The 14,771-nt window shown below is 49.8% G+C and overlaps 1 protein-coding gene across 1 annotated transcript in view; it reads right to left on the reverse strand.

Annotated features, from left to right (window-relative positions):
* Positions 1–14,438, reverse strand: part of daam2 (dishevelled associated activator of morphogenesis 2) — a 188,727-nt gene extending 174,289 nt beyond the window's left edge. The window contains exon 1 of the mRNA XM_069887752.1: positions 14,240–14,438. Within this exon, the coding sequence (XP_069743853.1) occupies positions 14,240–14,410 (171 nt within the window). The 5' untranslated portion in view covers positions 14,411–14,438. The remainder of the gene's footprint in view (positions 1–14,239) is intronic.
* Positions 14,439–14,771: the final 333 nt, after the last annotated feature.

The following is a 14,771-nucleotide window of genomic DNA, read 5'->3' on the forward strand; positions in this document are numbered from 1 at the left end:
CAGTCCAGGCACCCACCACTCTCGGGAGTGCTGGAGGTAGCTAAGTCAAGTCAAGTTTATTGGCATCTGATTGCACAAGTACAGCCTCAGTGCAAAACACGCAGACACAACCGGACATAACACACAAAGAGAAACAATACGTACACAGGACAAATATTTTATCGATACAAATAAATATTGTTTCATGAATATGAGATTCTCTCATATTCATATGAGAGTGTGAGCAGTTCCTTTGGTCATTCAGCGTTCTCACTGCCCTGGGAAGAAGCTGTTCCTCAGCCTGGGGGGTGCTGGCTCTGATCCTCCTGGCTCTTCCCCGAAGGGAGTAACTGAAAGATGCCTAAGGGGTCCTCAAAGATTTTGTGCACCCTCTTCAGACAACGATTCTGGTAGATCACGTCGATGTGAGGTGGGGGAGGCCAAATGGTAATACACCAATTAACCCACAACCTCCCCCCCCCACCTCAATTTTACAGAAGGCGGGTGGAAGCTGGAGGAAACCAGAGGCTGAGGAGGGAAACTTGGACACCTGGAGTTCTGGACCAGACAGCAGCCTCAGAGGTTTATGGGAGCGCAGGAGGAGGATGCAGCAGGATCTATGGATACTCGGTCTCAGGGGACTCTCCTTCTCTTCACTTTCTCTTCTTGGTGAGGACGCCAGGCTAGTGACACTATTTTGAGTGCCTTTGCAGGCAAACAAAAGCAAACGCAGTTTGTGTATCTCCGCACATACCGGCAACAATTGCCATCCCACAAAGAAAAGGCTGGGCTGAGGAAGCTGAGTTGTGTGAGTTCAGGAAGGTTACTTATTTAGTTCCCTTCATTCCTTTTAAATTTAAATTTAGTCTTCGGCCCACGAGTTAGACCCAATTGACCTACAACGCCCAGTGCATTTGGAGGGTGGAAGGAAACCGGATCATGCAGAACCAATCCCATGCAGACAAGGGGAGAACGTGCAAACTCACGGGACTGGCATCGTAACCATGCTGCCCAATCAGGTGGCTTCTCCAAGAGTCAGCATCTCAGGCCGAGTCCCCTGCCTTCACCCATTGAGTTCTAGCAGCATTCCATTCTCTGTAAACTCAGACTATTCCTGTTCAGCGTGTTCTTTCTGCTGTGTTCGTTTGGGTAAAGTGCAAAATCCACTCATTGTTCAGCCCTTGGTTTCCCCCGCTCAGCAAGTCTGCCGTCTGATCTCTCACTCCATGGATTTATTGCTTGGATTTCTGGCCGCCTGCTCCAATTCTGCAGCACCACTTGTACCTCCTCCAGCATTGAAGAGGCATGTGTAAAGCCACAGTGGTGGTCAGACAGAGCCCTGCATCTTCAGCCTTCAGAGTGCTGGCAGTCCGTTTGTTAAATTTTTAATTTATAAAATCTAGACAAACAGCACGGTAACAGACCCTTCCAGCCCACAAGCTCGTGATACCCAAATACACCAATCACCTACAACGTTTTGGAGAGTGGGAGCACCCGGATGAAACTCATGGAGACACGGGGAGAACGTACAAACTCATTATAGATGGTGCTGGATTGGAACCCAGGTCTCTGGTGCTGTTATAGCGTTGAGCTAACTGCTACGTCAACCATGCTCCCCCAATGCTAACTATGCCACCCCATCAGGGGCATCTCTAGGGTATGGCAGGCATGGCACATTTCCGGGTCCCCCCTCCCTACTGAGTATCACCACCACCGCCGGACATAAAAGGAACACACACCTATTTCTTCTACGCTCAGTACACTCATCCTAGTGCTCGCTGTCAATTAAACAACACCAAATACAGCATGGCGGCCACCAAGGCCCAGTGTCGTGAGAACTCCTTGTTGCCGTACATTTTGAAGCATTGCCCACCCCTGCCATCGGCGCTCTTTTGCATAGATATCCCCCTGTGCCCCGTAATGCCACCGGAGCTCAGGTTGAGATCTCTTTCATTGCAAGTCCTCCCTATTCTACTGGAGACCTGGGATAGGATGTGTTGCGCCAAGCTGCACCGTGTAACAGATTTTTAAGTCAGTTTACAGACTCCCTACCCACCAGCAGGAGACGGTGCACCACATCTATTTGGATGGCAAGAGGTTGTTGCCCCTATTTCAATATCTGCAAGGGGCTGGTTCTCATATTCTGACACCACGCTCCAAATCTGCAGTCATCTGGCGAGGAGTGAGGTGGGTTGGATTGCTCTGGCTTGGTTTGCTCCAGGGCCTGACCAAGTTTGCCAGTTATGGGAGCAGGCAGTGGGCAACTGAAGGTTCAGCGCAGACTGACTGCCTGCCCATCTTCTGGGGTTACGTCCATGCCTGTGTATCCCTGGAGAAGGGAGCACGCGGTGTCTGCAGGAATCACTGAATCAACCACCTTGGTTGAAGGAAAGAAAAGACAGTGTGCTTGCAGTTGCATTCTAAGCTTCAGGAGAGCATGGACCAAGAGAGGCAAGTTCCACCTGACCCTGTCACCATCCATGCCCCAGGCAGTCAGAAGGGTCAAAGGAAGTTAGCTCAATTCTGTCGCAAATAAATGAGAGGTCATGGGTTAAGGGTGAAAGGGGAAAAGTTTAAAGGGAACTTCTTCACCCGGAGAGCGGTGGGAGTGGGGAGCGAGCTGCCAGCTGAGGTTGTGAACGCGGGCTCAATGTTAACATTTAAGAAGAATTTGGACAAGTACGCGGATGGGAGGGGCATGGAGGTTTATGGACAAGGTGCAGGGCATTGGGACTAGGCAGAATAATAGTTTGGCACAGACTCAAAGGGCAGAATGGCCTGCTTTCTCTGGTTCCATTCATCGGAAGGGTATCCGAATCATCGGCAGTATTCTCTCGTTGGCCTTGGGAACCTGCTGTTGCTCTTGGCTGGCTGACACCAGTCTCCTCCACCAGGCGAACAGTGGGAGGTGCTGGTGGCCGCTTTGAAGGAATGTGGCGTCTCTAGCCATAGGAGCGCTTGAGCCGCGCAGCTGCTTCCTGAGTCGGTTCACCGACTCCCCGGCCGCCTGTCACTTCTGCGGCCGGGAGGGGACGGTGCACCACGTGTACGTGGAGTGTGTGAAGTGGCAGCCCCTCTTTGGCTAGCTGAAGGGGCTGCTGCTCAAGTTCTGGCAGCACCTCAGCCCCTTGCTCCTGGTCTACGGCCGCCCAGTCCGGAGAGTTTGGTGGGGGGGGGGGGGGGGGTCGGGGGCTTGGATGATCTCCTTGTGGGGTTGTTGTAGGGCCTGGCCACACTGGCTATTCATGGGTCAAGGCAGCGGGCAGTCGAGAGTTCAGGGAGAGCTGACTGCCTCCCCCTCTTTCAGTGTTATGTCCGGGCATGTGTGATGCTGGAGTGGGAGCACGCGGATTCCGAGAGGATGATGACCGAGTTCTGGGAACGGAGGGCCTCCCGGGGGATCGAGTGCATCTTAAATAAGGATAATGGGATTATCATTTGAAATGTAAAATGCAACATTAATTTTTTCTCCCTGTGAATGTAAAGAGTGGAGTAGTTCTGTATATGGTTTGTACTTTGTTATGTTGGTGTCATTATAAATGTTTTATTAAAAAAGAGCTCAAGAGGTTGTTGAGAACCAGAGAAGGCTTGAGAGTGTGGAAGCATGCACCAACAGGCTGAAAGGCTGCTCCTTCCCTGCAGTTATCAGGCTCCTGAATGAACCTCACAATCCTTAGGATGTGTCCCCACCCTGTTTCCATGTTATGTCCCCACCCTGTCCCCATGTTGTGTCCCCACCCTGTCCCCATAATGTGTCCCCACCCTGTCCTCATGTTGTGTCCCCACCCTGTTCCCATAATGTGTCCCCACCCTGTCCCCATGTTGTGTCCCCACCCTGTCCCCATGTTGTGTCCCCACCGTTCCCATAATGTGTCCCCTCCCTGTCCTCATGTTGTGTCCCCGCCCTGTTCCCATAATGTGTCCCCACCCTGTCCCCATGTTGTGTCCCCACCCTGTCCCCATGTTGTGTCCCCACCGTTCCCATAATGTGTTCCCTCCCTGTCCTCATGTTGTGTCCCCACCCTGTTCCCATAATGTGTTCCCACCCTGCCCCCATGTTGTTCCCCCACCCTGTCCCCATGTTGTGCCCCCACCCTGTCCCCATGTTGTGTCCCCACCCTGTCCCCATGTTGTGTCCCCACCCTGTCCCCATGATGTGTCCCCACCCTGTCCCCATGTTGTGTCCCCACCCTGTCCCCATGTGTCACCACCCTGTCCCCATGTTGTGTCCCCACCCTGTCCCCATGTTGTGTCCCCACCCTGTTCCCATGTGTCACCACCCTGTCCCCATGTTGTGCCCCCACCCTGTCCCCATGTTGTGTCCCCACCATGTTCCCATGATGTGTCCCCATCCTTCTCACATTGCAGCCCTTGACTGGTGCATGTTGAGATCCCTTATCGTTGAAACCCTGCTCCCTGTAAATCGTGCTTGTTACGCAGCAGAATGAATGTAAAAGATAACTTGCTCGCAGAGGGACACTTCTCACTGCAACAAATAAGCAGGAAATGGAACCTTCCAAACTCTAAACCTTGAGGTGACATCTACCCAATGGAAGGCACGCACTGACTTATAAACCTAATAGTTCGGCACTGACTAGATGGGCCAAAGGGCCTGTTTCTGTGCTGTGGTGTTGTACAGTGCTCCTGTGCAGGCTGTCGGGGGGGGGGGGGGGGGGGGGGGGGAGGGGATGGTGAATTTGCCAATGTAAGTAGCCTTTTATGTGTAGGTGATGCCTGGTGGGAAGTGATGGGAACATGGAAAGATGTGCCTCGGGTTAGGGTATAATGGTAAAGGAACCATTTCTGTGCTATATGACCTTATGCGACAGACCATTGTCACCCCTCTGTGGTGTGTCCATTTCAAGAATGCAAAACACTCAGCAGGTCAGGTTTCATCAGTAGAGAGGGACTTCAGACCCAGGGTAATAGATTTAGGACGGAGATGAGGAGGAACTGCTTTTCCCAGAGGGTGGTGAATCTGTGAAATTCGCTGTGCGGGTGACCTCAGCAAGTAGATTTATGGTTGGATAGATTTTTACATAGTAGGGGAATTAAGGGAGGTGAGGAAAAGGCAGGCAGGTGGAGATGAGCCCATCATCAGACCAGTCATGACCTTGTCGAATGGCGGAGCAGGCTCGACAGGCCGGATGGCCTCCTCCTGCTCCTACTTCTTATGTAATCAAGAGTTAACTTTTCACATCAGAACTTGAAAAGGGAGAAAAGGACATAGGCTCTGGACACAGGCTCCTAGATGAAAGGGACAAGGACTAAGGAGAGATTTCCTGCATCCGCAGCTCTCAGATTTTCACTTTAAGAACACAGGTCGTAGCATTTTTCATAGCTGGGAATGTAGTCGGTAACAAGGCAATAGAAAAGCAGCCCCTAATGCCTCCATTTGGTCCAGCAGCAATGTGCAAGTTAACCCTTTGTAGCCAGCTCAGGGCTCACTTCTTTGGGAAGAGTCTGCTCATAATCTCTGGGACAGATATACGGTGCACTTTCTTGGACAAGGCACAAAATGTAGGTGGAAGGAGATCACTTGTCAGGACCAAGCACATGTTAGACCACAGCTAGAGAACTGTGTATGGTTCTGTTCACCAGGATGCAGGAAAGGGAGTTTTGGGGAGATTTACGAGGATGTTGCCAACTCTGAAAAATTAGTTATGAGCAGTCTGGCTGAGGTTTGTTATTTTTGGAAAGGAGAAGAGGTTTAAATAGAGGTGTTTAAAATTATAAGAGGCCCAGAAAGGGAGATGCAGATGTAAATTAATTGGCTAGAAAGATTGGAGGGAAGTAGAGACAAAAGTCACTCCACTCTACAACTGAAGGAGGTTCTGGAACGCCCTGACTGAGAGGGTGGTTGACGCAGGAATTAAAAAACTCTCTGGATCAGCGCACAAAAAAGTGGTAACCCGCAGGGCTATGGGCCGCCGAGAGCAGAGTGGTTTGACCAGCAAGAACCCAACGGGATGGATGGCCTCCTTCTGCGACACCGATGGCTGCACGGCTCAAGTTTTTAAAAAATGGGATATCCCGCCTCCTTTTGGAGGTCGACTCCGAGGTTGGAGCCGGCCGACTGCGATCCCCGCCGGCGTGGTGGCGGGTGCGGGAACGTTGGAGTGAGCCAGCAGCTGGGGGTCGAGACTGGCAGTCGGGACTGTGTGGTCTTTTCCTTGGCCGCGGCTGAGTGTAGGCGGCCGGTAATGCGAGATTGACTCCTGCCGCGGGTGAGCTGGAACAGGAAGCTTCTGCTGCACTTAGCCAGATGTGCATGCCATGTGTCAGAGGTCAGCTGTAAAAACATCTGAGCTACCTGGTGGGATCTTGTTTTCCCCTTTAATGAGGAGAATAATCCTTGAGCGGATTGCGCCGGCTGTTGCCAAATCTGGACACACACATGCAGGCACTGAGGAGTGTGACTGGGTTGCGATGACAGACAAAATGAGTGGAGCGATATAAATTGCTCTGTCCTGGTTTAACTGTCAGCTTCATGCGATCTGTACAGCTGAGAGAGGCAGAGCTTGATCATCATTAGGACTTGATGTCAGCTCCCTTGCACATTTCAGTGCTTGCAATGGCATAGGGAGCTCTGTGAAATAATGAGTCACACATGCTGGCCATAGACATGGATTAAAGGGGCAAGAGCTTTGACAAAGGGCCCAGGCCCAGAATGTTGGTTACCTTTTACTTCCTATACGTGCTGCGTGGCCTGGTGAATATCTCCAGCACGTTAGTGCATCAGCTCCTTTTCTGGTTTAACTCTTGCAGTTCCCATTTTACAATTCACAATTGACGTGTCATCAATCACCATTTGCGGAAAAGGATTCCAAACCCCGACTGCCAATTTATTCAGGACTTTGCTTCCTTGTCCAAGCACACAGGACGGGGTTTCAGAGTTGGGACAGGACATTACAGCATAGTACAGGCCCTTCAGCCCACAATATTTTGCCGACCTATCCACAACAAACTAACCTTTCCCGAACTCACACCCTAAATCCTCTTATTTTTCTGGCATCTATGTGCCTTGTTTCAGCCTCCACCCTTGGCAATACATTCCAGGCACCCACCGCTCTCTGAGTAAAAAACTTGCCTCTGACATTGTCCTAAACTTTTCTCCATCACCTCATTTGTGTATCCACAGGACTGATTTACTGCTTCCGGTGCTCCCTTTGTGGCCTTCTCTACATCGGAGAAACTGGTTGCAAATTGGGAGATCGCTTCGCTCAGCACCCCCACTCCCTCCGCTACAGTAACCGAGACCTCCCAGTAGCCAACCATTTTAATTCTGAGTCACACTCTCACACTCATGTGTCTGTCCATGGCCTAACGTACTATCCCTCCCAGATTGAAAGAACAACACCTTATTTTCCGTCCGGGCATCCTCCAGCCAGATGCCATTAACATCGACTTCTCTGCTTTTCGGCTAATCTGCTCGCCTTTTCCCCCTCCCACTTTCCAGTTCTCCCCCCCTTCCCCCTCCCTCCTCCCCCTGATCATTGCTGTCTCCTTCTCCACCTATCACCTCCTTCCTTTGCTACCCCCTCCCTCTGTGGCAAATGGCAAATCGGCACTGGAATGTTTTCAATAGGTCCTGCCCAAGGTACCAAGATGCGAGGGGCAGGAGCTCTCATATTGGCAGGAAACCCTCAGGTCCAAAGGACCGTGCTTCCTGTTGGCCAGACGCTCTGCATTTCCACACGCGCATCCCAGCTGCATTGGCAGAACCGTCTATTTCTGAAGGCCTGGTCATGCAGTGATGCTCCTGGCTTAAGGATAAATGAGGCTCGAGAAAGCATGAAAAAAATGAGAGGCAAGCCAAAGTAATCCACGGGATAAAGGGAGTTCTGTTGGAGAAAACAGGCATAACGTGCCATCACCTTGGCTTGCTGGCCCCTCTCCTTCAAAAGTGGCAGGACACCCCTCTCATTCATCAGATGCTGATTTAAGAGCGTTTTGCTTCATGTCAATGTTGCCCAATGTAGAAGCCAAGATAAACCAGTTTGTTATTTTTTACGGATGTCGTCAGGGCTCCTCCTTTGTGTCTCCTTGCCTTGTGCCTCTGAAGCTTGTCAGGGCCACTGCATATTGGGCAGTAATGGTGTTGGAACCATGTTTTCTTGTTGAGTGCTTTCTCACAATCAAGCACACTTAGCACACAGAAACTGCCTTTTTCAGCCCACGAGCCCATGACGCCCAATTGCACCCAATTAACCTACAGCCCCTGGTATGTTTTGAGGGGTGGAAGCAACCAGAGGAAACTCACGCAGGCACAGGGAGAACGTACAAACTCCTTACAAAGAGCGCCTGATTCGAATCCTGGTCCAAAGCCCTGGAGCAGTGTTGCTATGTTAACCATGCCACCCCAGCATCAACAACCTCTTGGCAGCCAACATCATAGAAGAACCCTCATCACCCTAGTCGCAACCTCTTCTCACTGCTCCCTTTGGTCAGAAGGTACAGAAGCTCAAAGATCGGCACCTCTCAGTTCAAGAACAGTTTCTTTCCAACAGCTCTTTGGTTCTTGAACATTACGTATGGACCCAGCCCATCCAGTCTTCTTTTAACTCCAGTCCTCCAATCCAAGTATCGTCTTGGTGAATCTTTTATGGTGCACCCTTCTCAGCAGAATTCTTCCCATAGCTGGCTGACCAAGACTCCAAGTGTGGCCTCTCCTACATCTTGTAACCTGATGCCCCAACACCCAGTGTCTTTACTGATGAAGGTAAGGGTGCCAAACATCTATCTGTGTCACCAAATCTCTGCAAACGGCACTGGTTGCAAATTTGGAATCCAAACTTCAGTGAATCAGGCCCTTCAGCCCATCTCATCCATGCCAACTTGTCCGTATTGATCCCATTTACCAACACAGGCCACAGCCACGGCAGTTCAATTGTTCATCTTGGCACCCAATTATTTTTTTTTTTAGTTCAGAGACACAGCCCAGGAACAGCCTATGAGCACTACTCCAATACCTGCATGTGACCAAATAGACCACCAACCCCATACGTCGTTAGAACATGGGAGGAAACCAGAGCACCCGGAAAGGGGGTGATCAGCGGGACAATGTCCAAACTCCTTGCAGATGGCTCCGAAGTTGAACCGGGGTTGCTGGTAGCGCAACTGGCGTTGTGCTGACCGTGGCGCCCGGATGTGGTGGAGGGGGGGGTCCCCCTGACCCCTATCTGCTTGGCCAGTGTATTCTCCCTCTGAGTGAAATTAAGCTTCTTTGTCAGATTTCCCCTGAACTCTCCGTCCCTCCCTTACCTTGGGGATCCTGGTTAGTGTAGCAGTTGGCTCAACGCCATTGCAGGGCCAGCGACCCCGGTTTGCATCCAGCGCTGTCTGTAAAGAGTTTGTGTGGGTTCTTCCGGGAACTCCAGTTTTCTCCCACCCTTCAAAACATACGGGGGTTGTAGGTTACTTGGGTGCATTTGGGCAGCATGGGTTCGTGACCCAGAAAGGCCTGGCATGGTGCTGTATGTTTACATATTAAAAAATTTAAAACCTATTCCCTTTGTGTAGTATCCATGGTCTGATCTGTGATTAGGGAGGCCAGACGTCGTCTGGTTTTAGGCTGGACAGTTCGGCTTTTGAGACCTGTTCTCTGTCCGGCTCCTCCTCGAGCTGGACGTTAGTTTGCCCTCCCTTTGGGGGTGTAGGCCCAAAGGGAGGACAGAATGAAGGGGCAGAAAGGGCACTTACCTGTTAAATGCGGCCACGTTTCTTCTTGTGTGCACATGTGAGGGCCTGCTTGCACATACAGAATGAGGGTGAAGTGTGACGGTGGCGGACAAAGTGCCGGCTGGCCCATGGGCGATGAGGGAGAAGGGTGACGGTAGCGCACCAAGTGCCGGCTGGAGGATGCACTACAAGGGGGAAGTGTGACGGCGGCGCACGAAGGTTCATGGCAGGTAAGCCCCCCACCCCTCCCCCAAGAGAGTTTCTGATGGTGACCTTGCATGTCGTCCATTCTGCTAAGTTGGAAATAGCCGCCCTATCCGTGATAGCAAGGTTTGAGTTGAACAGAAACCAAATAAATGCAAAACAAATGAGCAGCATCAGGGTCAGGGTTTCCCAAGAGAGAGGTAATCTCCTGCCTTTGCATATCTGACCTACACATGAGATCTGGTCCACCAACTCAGGTCAGAGGTCAATCACAGATCAATAATCGCTGCTGGCAAAGATCATGAATGAATGAAAACAAATCCTTTTGCTTTTCATTCGGGATGTTTCAAAATGACAGTGAATTGCTTGAAATTATAATAATGCAATCCAAAGAAAGCCAGGGGCCAATTTTGCACATAACAAGCTTGTTTAAACAGCCCTGTGAGAAAAAGCAGGCAAAAGCAGGCAACGGAGATCAAGGGATAAATAATGACTGGGAAACCAGGGATGGTTCCTGATGGTTCAATAATCGTTTCAAACTCTGCTCTTTCTCACTTACTTCCGAGTTTGATTGGAGCATTATGTTCAGTTCATGCTGCTTTATCACAGGAAGGATGTAGAAGCTATGGAGATGATTCAGAGGAGATTTACCAGGATGTTACATGGTTTGGAGGACATGTCGTATGAAGCAAGCTTGACAAACCAGGCCTTTTACCTTGGGCGCGACAGACCATAAGAGGCGACTTCAAGGGCATAGATAGAGTGGAGAGTCAGTTCCTTTTTTTTTGGGGTGATAATTGCAAATACCAGAGGAGGTCTGTTTAGGCTGAGCGGAGAAATATTGAGAGATATTGAGAGATAAGCTTTTCAGTCAGAGAGCAGTGTGTTCCTCAAAGGCTGATGCAGTAGGGATATTCTTCTACTCCTTTTACACAGAGATCCCATTAAATTGGCCGGTCAAGGTCCCGTGTTTAAAGCCAGATCTGAGCTTTCTCAATGAACCAAGAAGAGCCGGTTCTGTGCGACCTTTTACACAGGGACCCTGCATCCTGGTGCAAAGGGAGGGGAGACCTGCAGCATTACAGCATTGACATCCCGGAAAGGTGGGTAAGCCTTTTACACTGGAGATGATGTGAAACATGCCAGCCCTGATACTACCTACTTTGGAGGGTAAGTACCGGGACGAAAATGACCCCCCCCCCCCCACCCCAACAACATCCCGGTTTTGTCGCGTTCACATAAGTAAGTGAAGCGACCTTTCAAGGAGAGTGACAGACACATCGAAATATGTACTAAACCCCTCCCTACCCCATCATGTTCCACCCTTGCAGAAGGCAATTTCGTGTAATATTACATGTCTTGTACTATCACGTAACAATAAAAGAATCTTGAATCCATGTTCCTTCAAAGAAAGCTGATGTACAAGGCTACAGAGCAAGGACTGAAGAAATTGCCTCAGGGAAAAGTGGATTTGTGACAGTGACAGGGCAATCATAGGCTTCGGTTCAAAAATGGGCACTGCTGGAAACGTGGAGGAGAGTGATTTGGGACACAGAGAGGACGAGAGTTGGGAAATATTAACACACGTGTGGGCTGGTGACCACAGCAGCCTCAGGGATTCTGACCATTGCGTTGTCAAGCACTCAGTCCATGTTGTTGTGGTAACAAGCTGCTGTTAGGCGGGTCTTGGGATAGAGCGAGGTCACTCGAACCATTCTGTGTATAAATCTCCAGCTTGCTGTCTCTCTCTCTCTCTCCCCCGCTCTCTCGGTATCACTTTCTTTGAACAGCTGCATAAACCAGAATCTGGAAAATACAACCCTTAATTGGGCCCAAGGGTATTCCCTTTCATCCACGCTGAACATCAGACATCTCTCATGCCATCGTTTCCTGGGCTCTATGGTCACTGAAGCACCTTTGGCAGCGGCAGGTGCCGCAAGTGATGCTTCAGGGATGCTTCAAGAGGAGTGGCGGTCAGTAAGCTCAACGGACAATCTGGCCTGGGTTATTCTGAAGCCAGAGGAACGCCATCTCTTTTGCAACTTCCGCAGCCTCAAAGGCATCCTAAGGGTTTACCAGGCAAGGTTAGCATAGCTAGGGATTTTTCCCTTTGGACCAAAGAAAGTTGAGAGGTGACTTAACGAAGGTCGACATTATTAGGAGAGGGCATCGATAAGGTGGACAGACAACACCCTTTTTCCTAATGGCAGGAGCACCAAACACCAGAGGACATCTGTACAAAGTAAAGGGAGAAAGGTTTAGGGGAGACGTCAGGGGTATGTTTTTTACCCAGAGAGTTCTAGGTGCTGGAATACCTTGCACCTTGGAGTCTAGAACAGGAGAATTTCAGAGACTCTTAGACAGGCAGATTGGATGAAAGAAAAATAGAGGTAGGAAGGGCTTCTTTTTATTTTAAGTATAAATGGGACATTACAACGTTGTGGGCCAAAGGGCCTGTACTGTACTCCAATATTCTTTGTTTTAAATGTTTCGGTGAAGTGATTTTTGTGGCAGACAATTCCCACTCCCGGAGGAACTCGGAAGGTCGAGCAGCGACTGCAGGAGGAAAAGAGTTTCCGAGTCGAGTCCCTTCACCACGCCCGAAGAGAGCTAATGCGATACCTGGTGCAGAGAGCATAGGGTGGGAGGGGTGGGACATACGGGATTGGCCAGCCAAGCAGAGGTGAGACATGATGGACAGAAGCAGAAGGAGCGGGTCCTCCATGAAGAGGCAAGACAAACAAAGATGCCCCTGGGGGCCATCAGTACTGGACAGCTTTAAGTTCCTAGGGGTAAACATCGCTATCTTGGTCCTCCCTAGTTGACACAATGGTCAGAAAAGTACATCCGGATGTCACCTGTATCCACAGACGCACCCTTGAAAGCATCCTGTCAGGGTGCATCAATGTGTAGGATAGGAACTGCTTCACCCAAGACCACGAGAAACTGCATGGGTTTGTGGACATGGCTCAGGCCATCACACATACACATCCCCTCCCCTCCATCGATTCCATCTGTAAACCCCACCCCCACTGCCTTGGGACAACAGCCAGCATGTTAAGAGTTAAACAAGAAAGCCTGCAGACGCTGTGTTCAATACACAAAAGTTCTGGAGGTACTCAGGAGGTCAGAAGCGTTCCTTTCGTAGGGAAGATAGGAACCAATGCTCGGGTCTCAGTCCTTCTTCTCTTCACCCCCTCTCCCATTGGGAAGAAGATTCACGGGTGTGAGCTCATGCACCACCAGGTTCAAGGAGTCCTGTCTGTAAAATTACCTTGGCTTTCCTCTGCATCAGCTGATCTCTCTGTGTGTAACTCTACACTTCTCTACTGTGTCTTACTTGCTGTACAATCTATGCTGTGCTATGAATGAGATTTCGAGCTGGACTGCTCACCAAACAAACTACTTCATTGCTTCTCAGTACATGTGACAATCAACTTGAATTTGAACTAAGGGCCTGTTTCCATCCTTTGTAGCTTTACAACTGTGTAAACAAAACTCTCAACGGCAGATTTAATCAGCTGAGGCCATTCAGCCCATTATTACACAGATAGCAGCTGTGTTGCTACTGCTTGTGCTGAAGGGAAAACAATAATAGTTTTTCCCAAGCTTGTTCTGTTCTTGGTTACCCGAGTGTGGCTAAAGAGTTCACGGCAACCAGCAGTGTGCAATGGGCTACAGTCAACTGATCGGAGGGATCTGTACCTGCTCCTTGGCTAGTCCAAAGGAAACTTACTTCCTCTCCAGTCTGCCGCACCATATTAACAAATTTCGATCTCTCTCTCTCTCTCCTCTCTTTCTCTCTCTCTTTCTCACTCGCTCTCTCTCTCTCTTTCACACACACACGTTCAATAATACACAACAAACATGCTCAAGAATGCACATGTGGTGGCACGATTGAAGCGCCAGTGATCCGGGTTCAAATCCGATGCTGTCTTGTCAGGCTTTAAGGAGTTTGCACAATTTCCTCATGTCTGCATGCGTTTCCTCCCGGTGCTCCAATTTCCTCCCAAATTTCAAAACGTACCGGGGCTGTAGGTCAATTGGGTGTAATTGGGTGGCATGGGCTCGTGGACCGAAAGGGCCTGTTACTGTTCTATATGTCTAAATTTAAACTTAAAGAATACAAGCATGCACAAAAGTACACATGGGTAGCATTTGAGGAGATGTTGGATATGTATATGGACGGGAAAGGAATAGAGGGTTATGGGTGAGTGTAGGCTCGTGGGGTTAGGTGGGAGTAAGTGTTCGGCATGGACTAGAAGGGCCAAGTTGGCCTGTTTCTTTGCTCTAATTGTTATATAGTTAAACATACATGTACACATGCGCACAAGGATCATTACAGATACCAACAAGAATGCACATATACACTTACAACGAGTTCTGCGAACCTGGCGTTGAGTTCATCAGCAGGCGGCATGGGCAGGGAAAACTCCAAGAGCTGCAATGGCACATTGCTGTCCTTTAAGGTGATCTCCGGATGCTCGCTACTCCGGAAGCAACAAAGAAATCCCAATACATGACGGTTTCGCTTCCGAGGCGCCATGGTCAGTCGGTTGTGCTAGCTGGAGCTCATTGTCTGAAAAAGGACAAACACATGTTAGTCTGACGAGGTCCTCAGTCCAAAGTCAAGTTCAGAGTTATTGTCAGGGAAGAGGGGTCGGGGCCACAAGACTCGCCCCACCAGGTTCAGGAACAGCTGCTCCCCCTCAACCACAAACTCAATCAGTTTGTTTGTTTGTTGACATGTTCAAACTGTGTACAGTTTATTTTCTGCACTACCTAGTAGTGGCAATTCTACTGCACCCGCAGGAAAAAGGGAATCTCAGGGTTTCATGTAATGTCGTGTATGTACTGTGACAGATTATATTATATTTTATATTGTATATGTTTTTGAAGGAGACAGA

The sequence above is a fragment of the Narcine bancroftii genome, chromosome 6 (assembly GCF_036971445.1).
Source record: "Narcine bancroftii isolate sNarBan1 chromosome 6, sNarBan1.hap1, whole genome shotgun sequence".
Lineage (NCBI taxonomy): Eukaryota > Metazoa > Chordata > Chondrichthyes > Torpediniformes > Narcinidae > Narcine > Narcine bancroftii.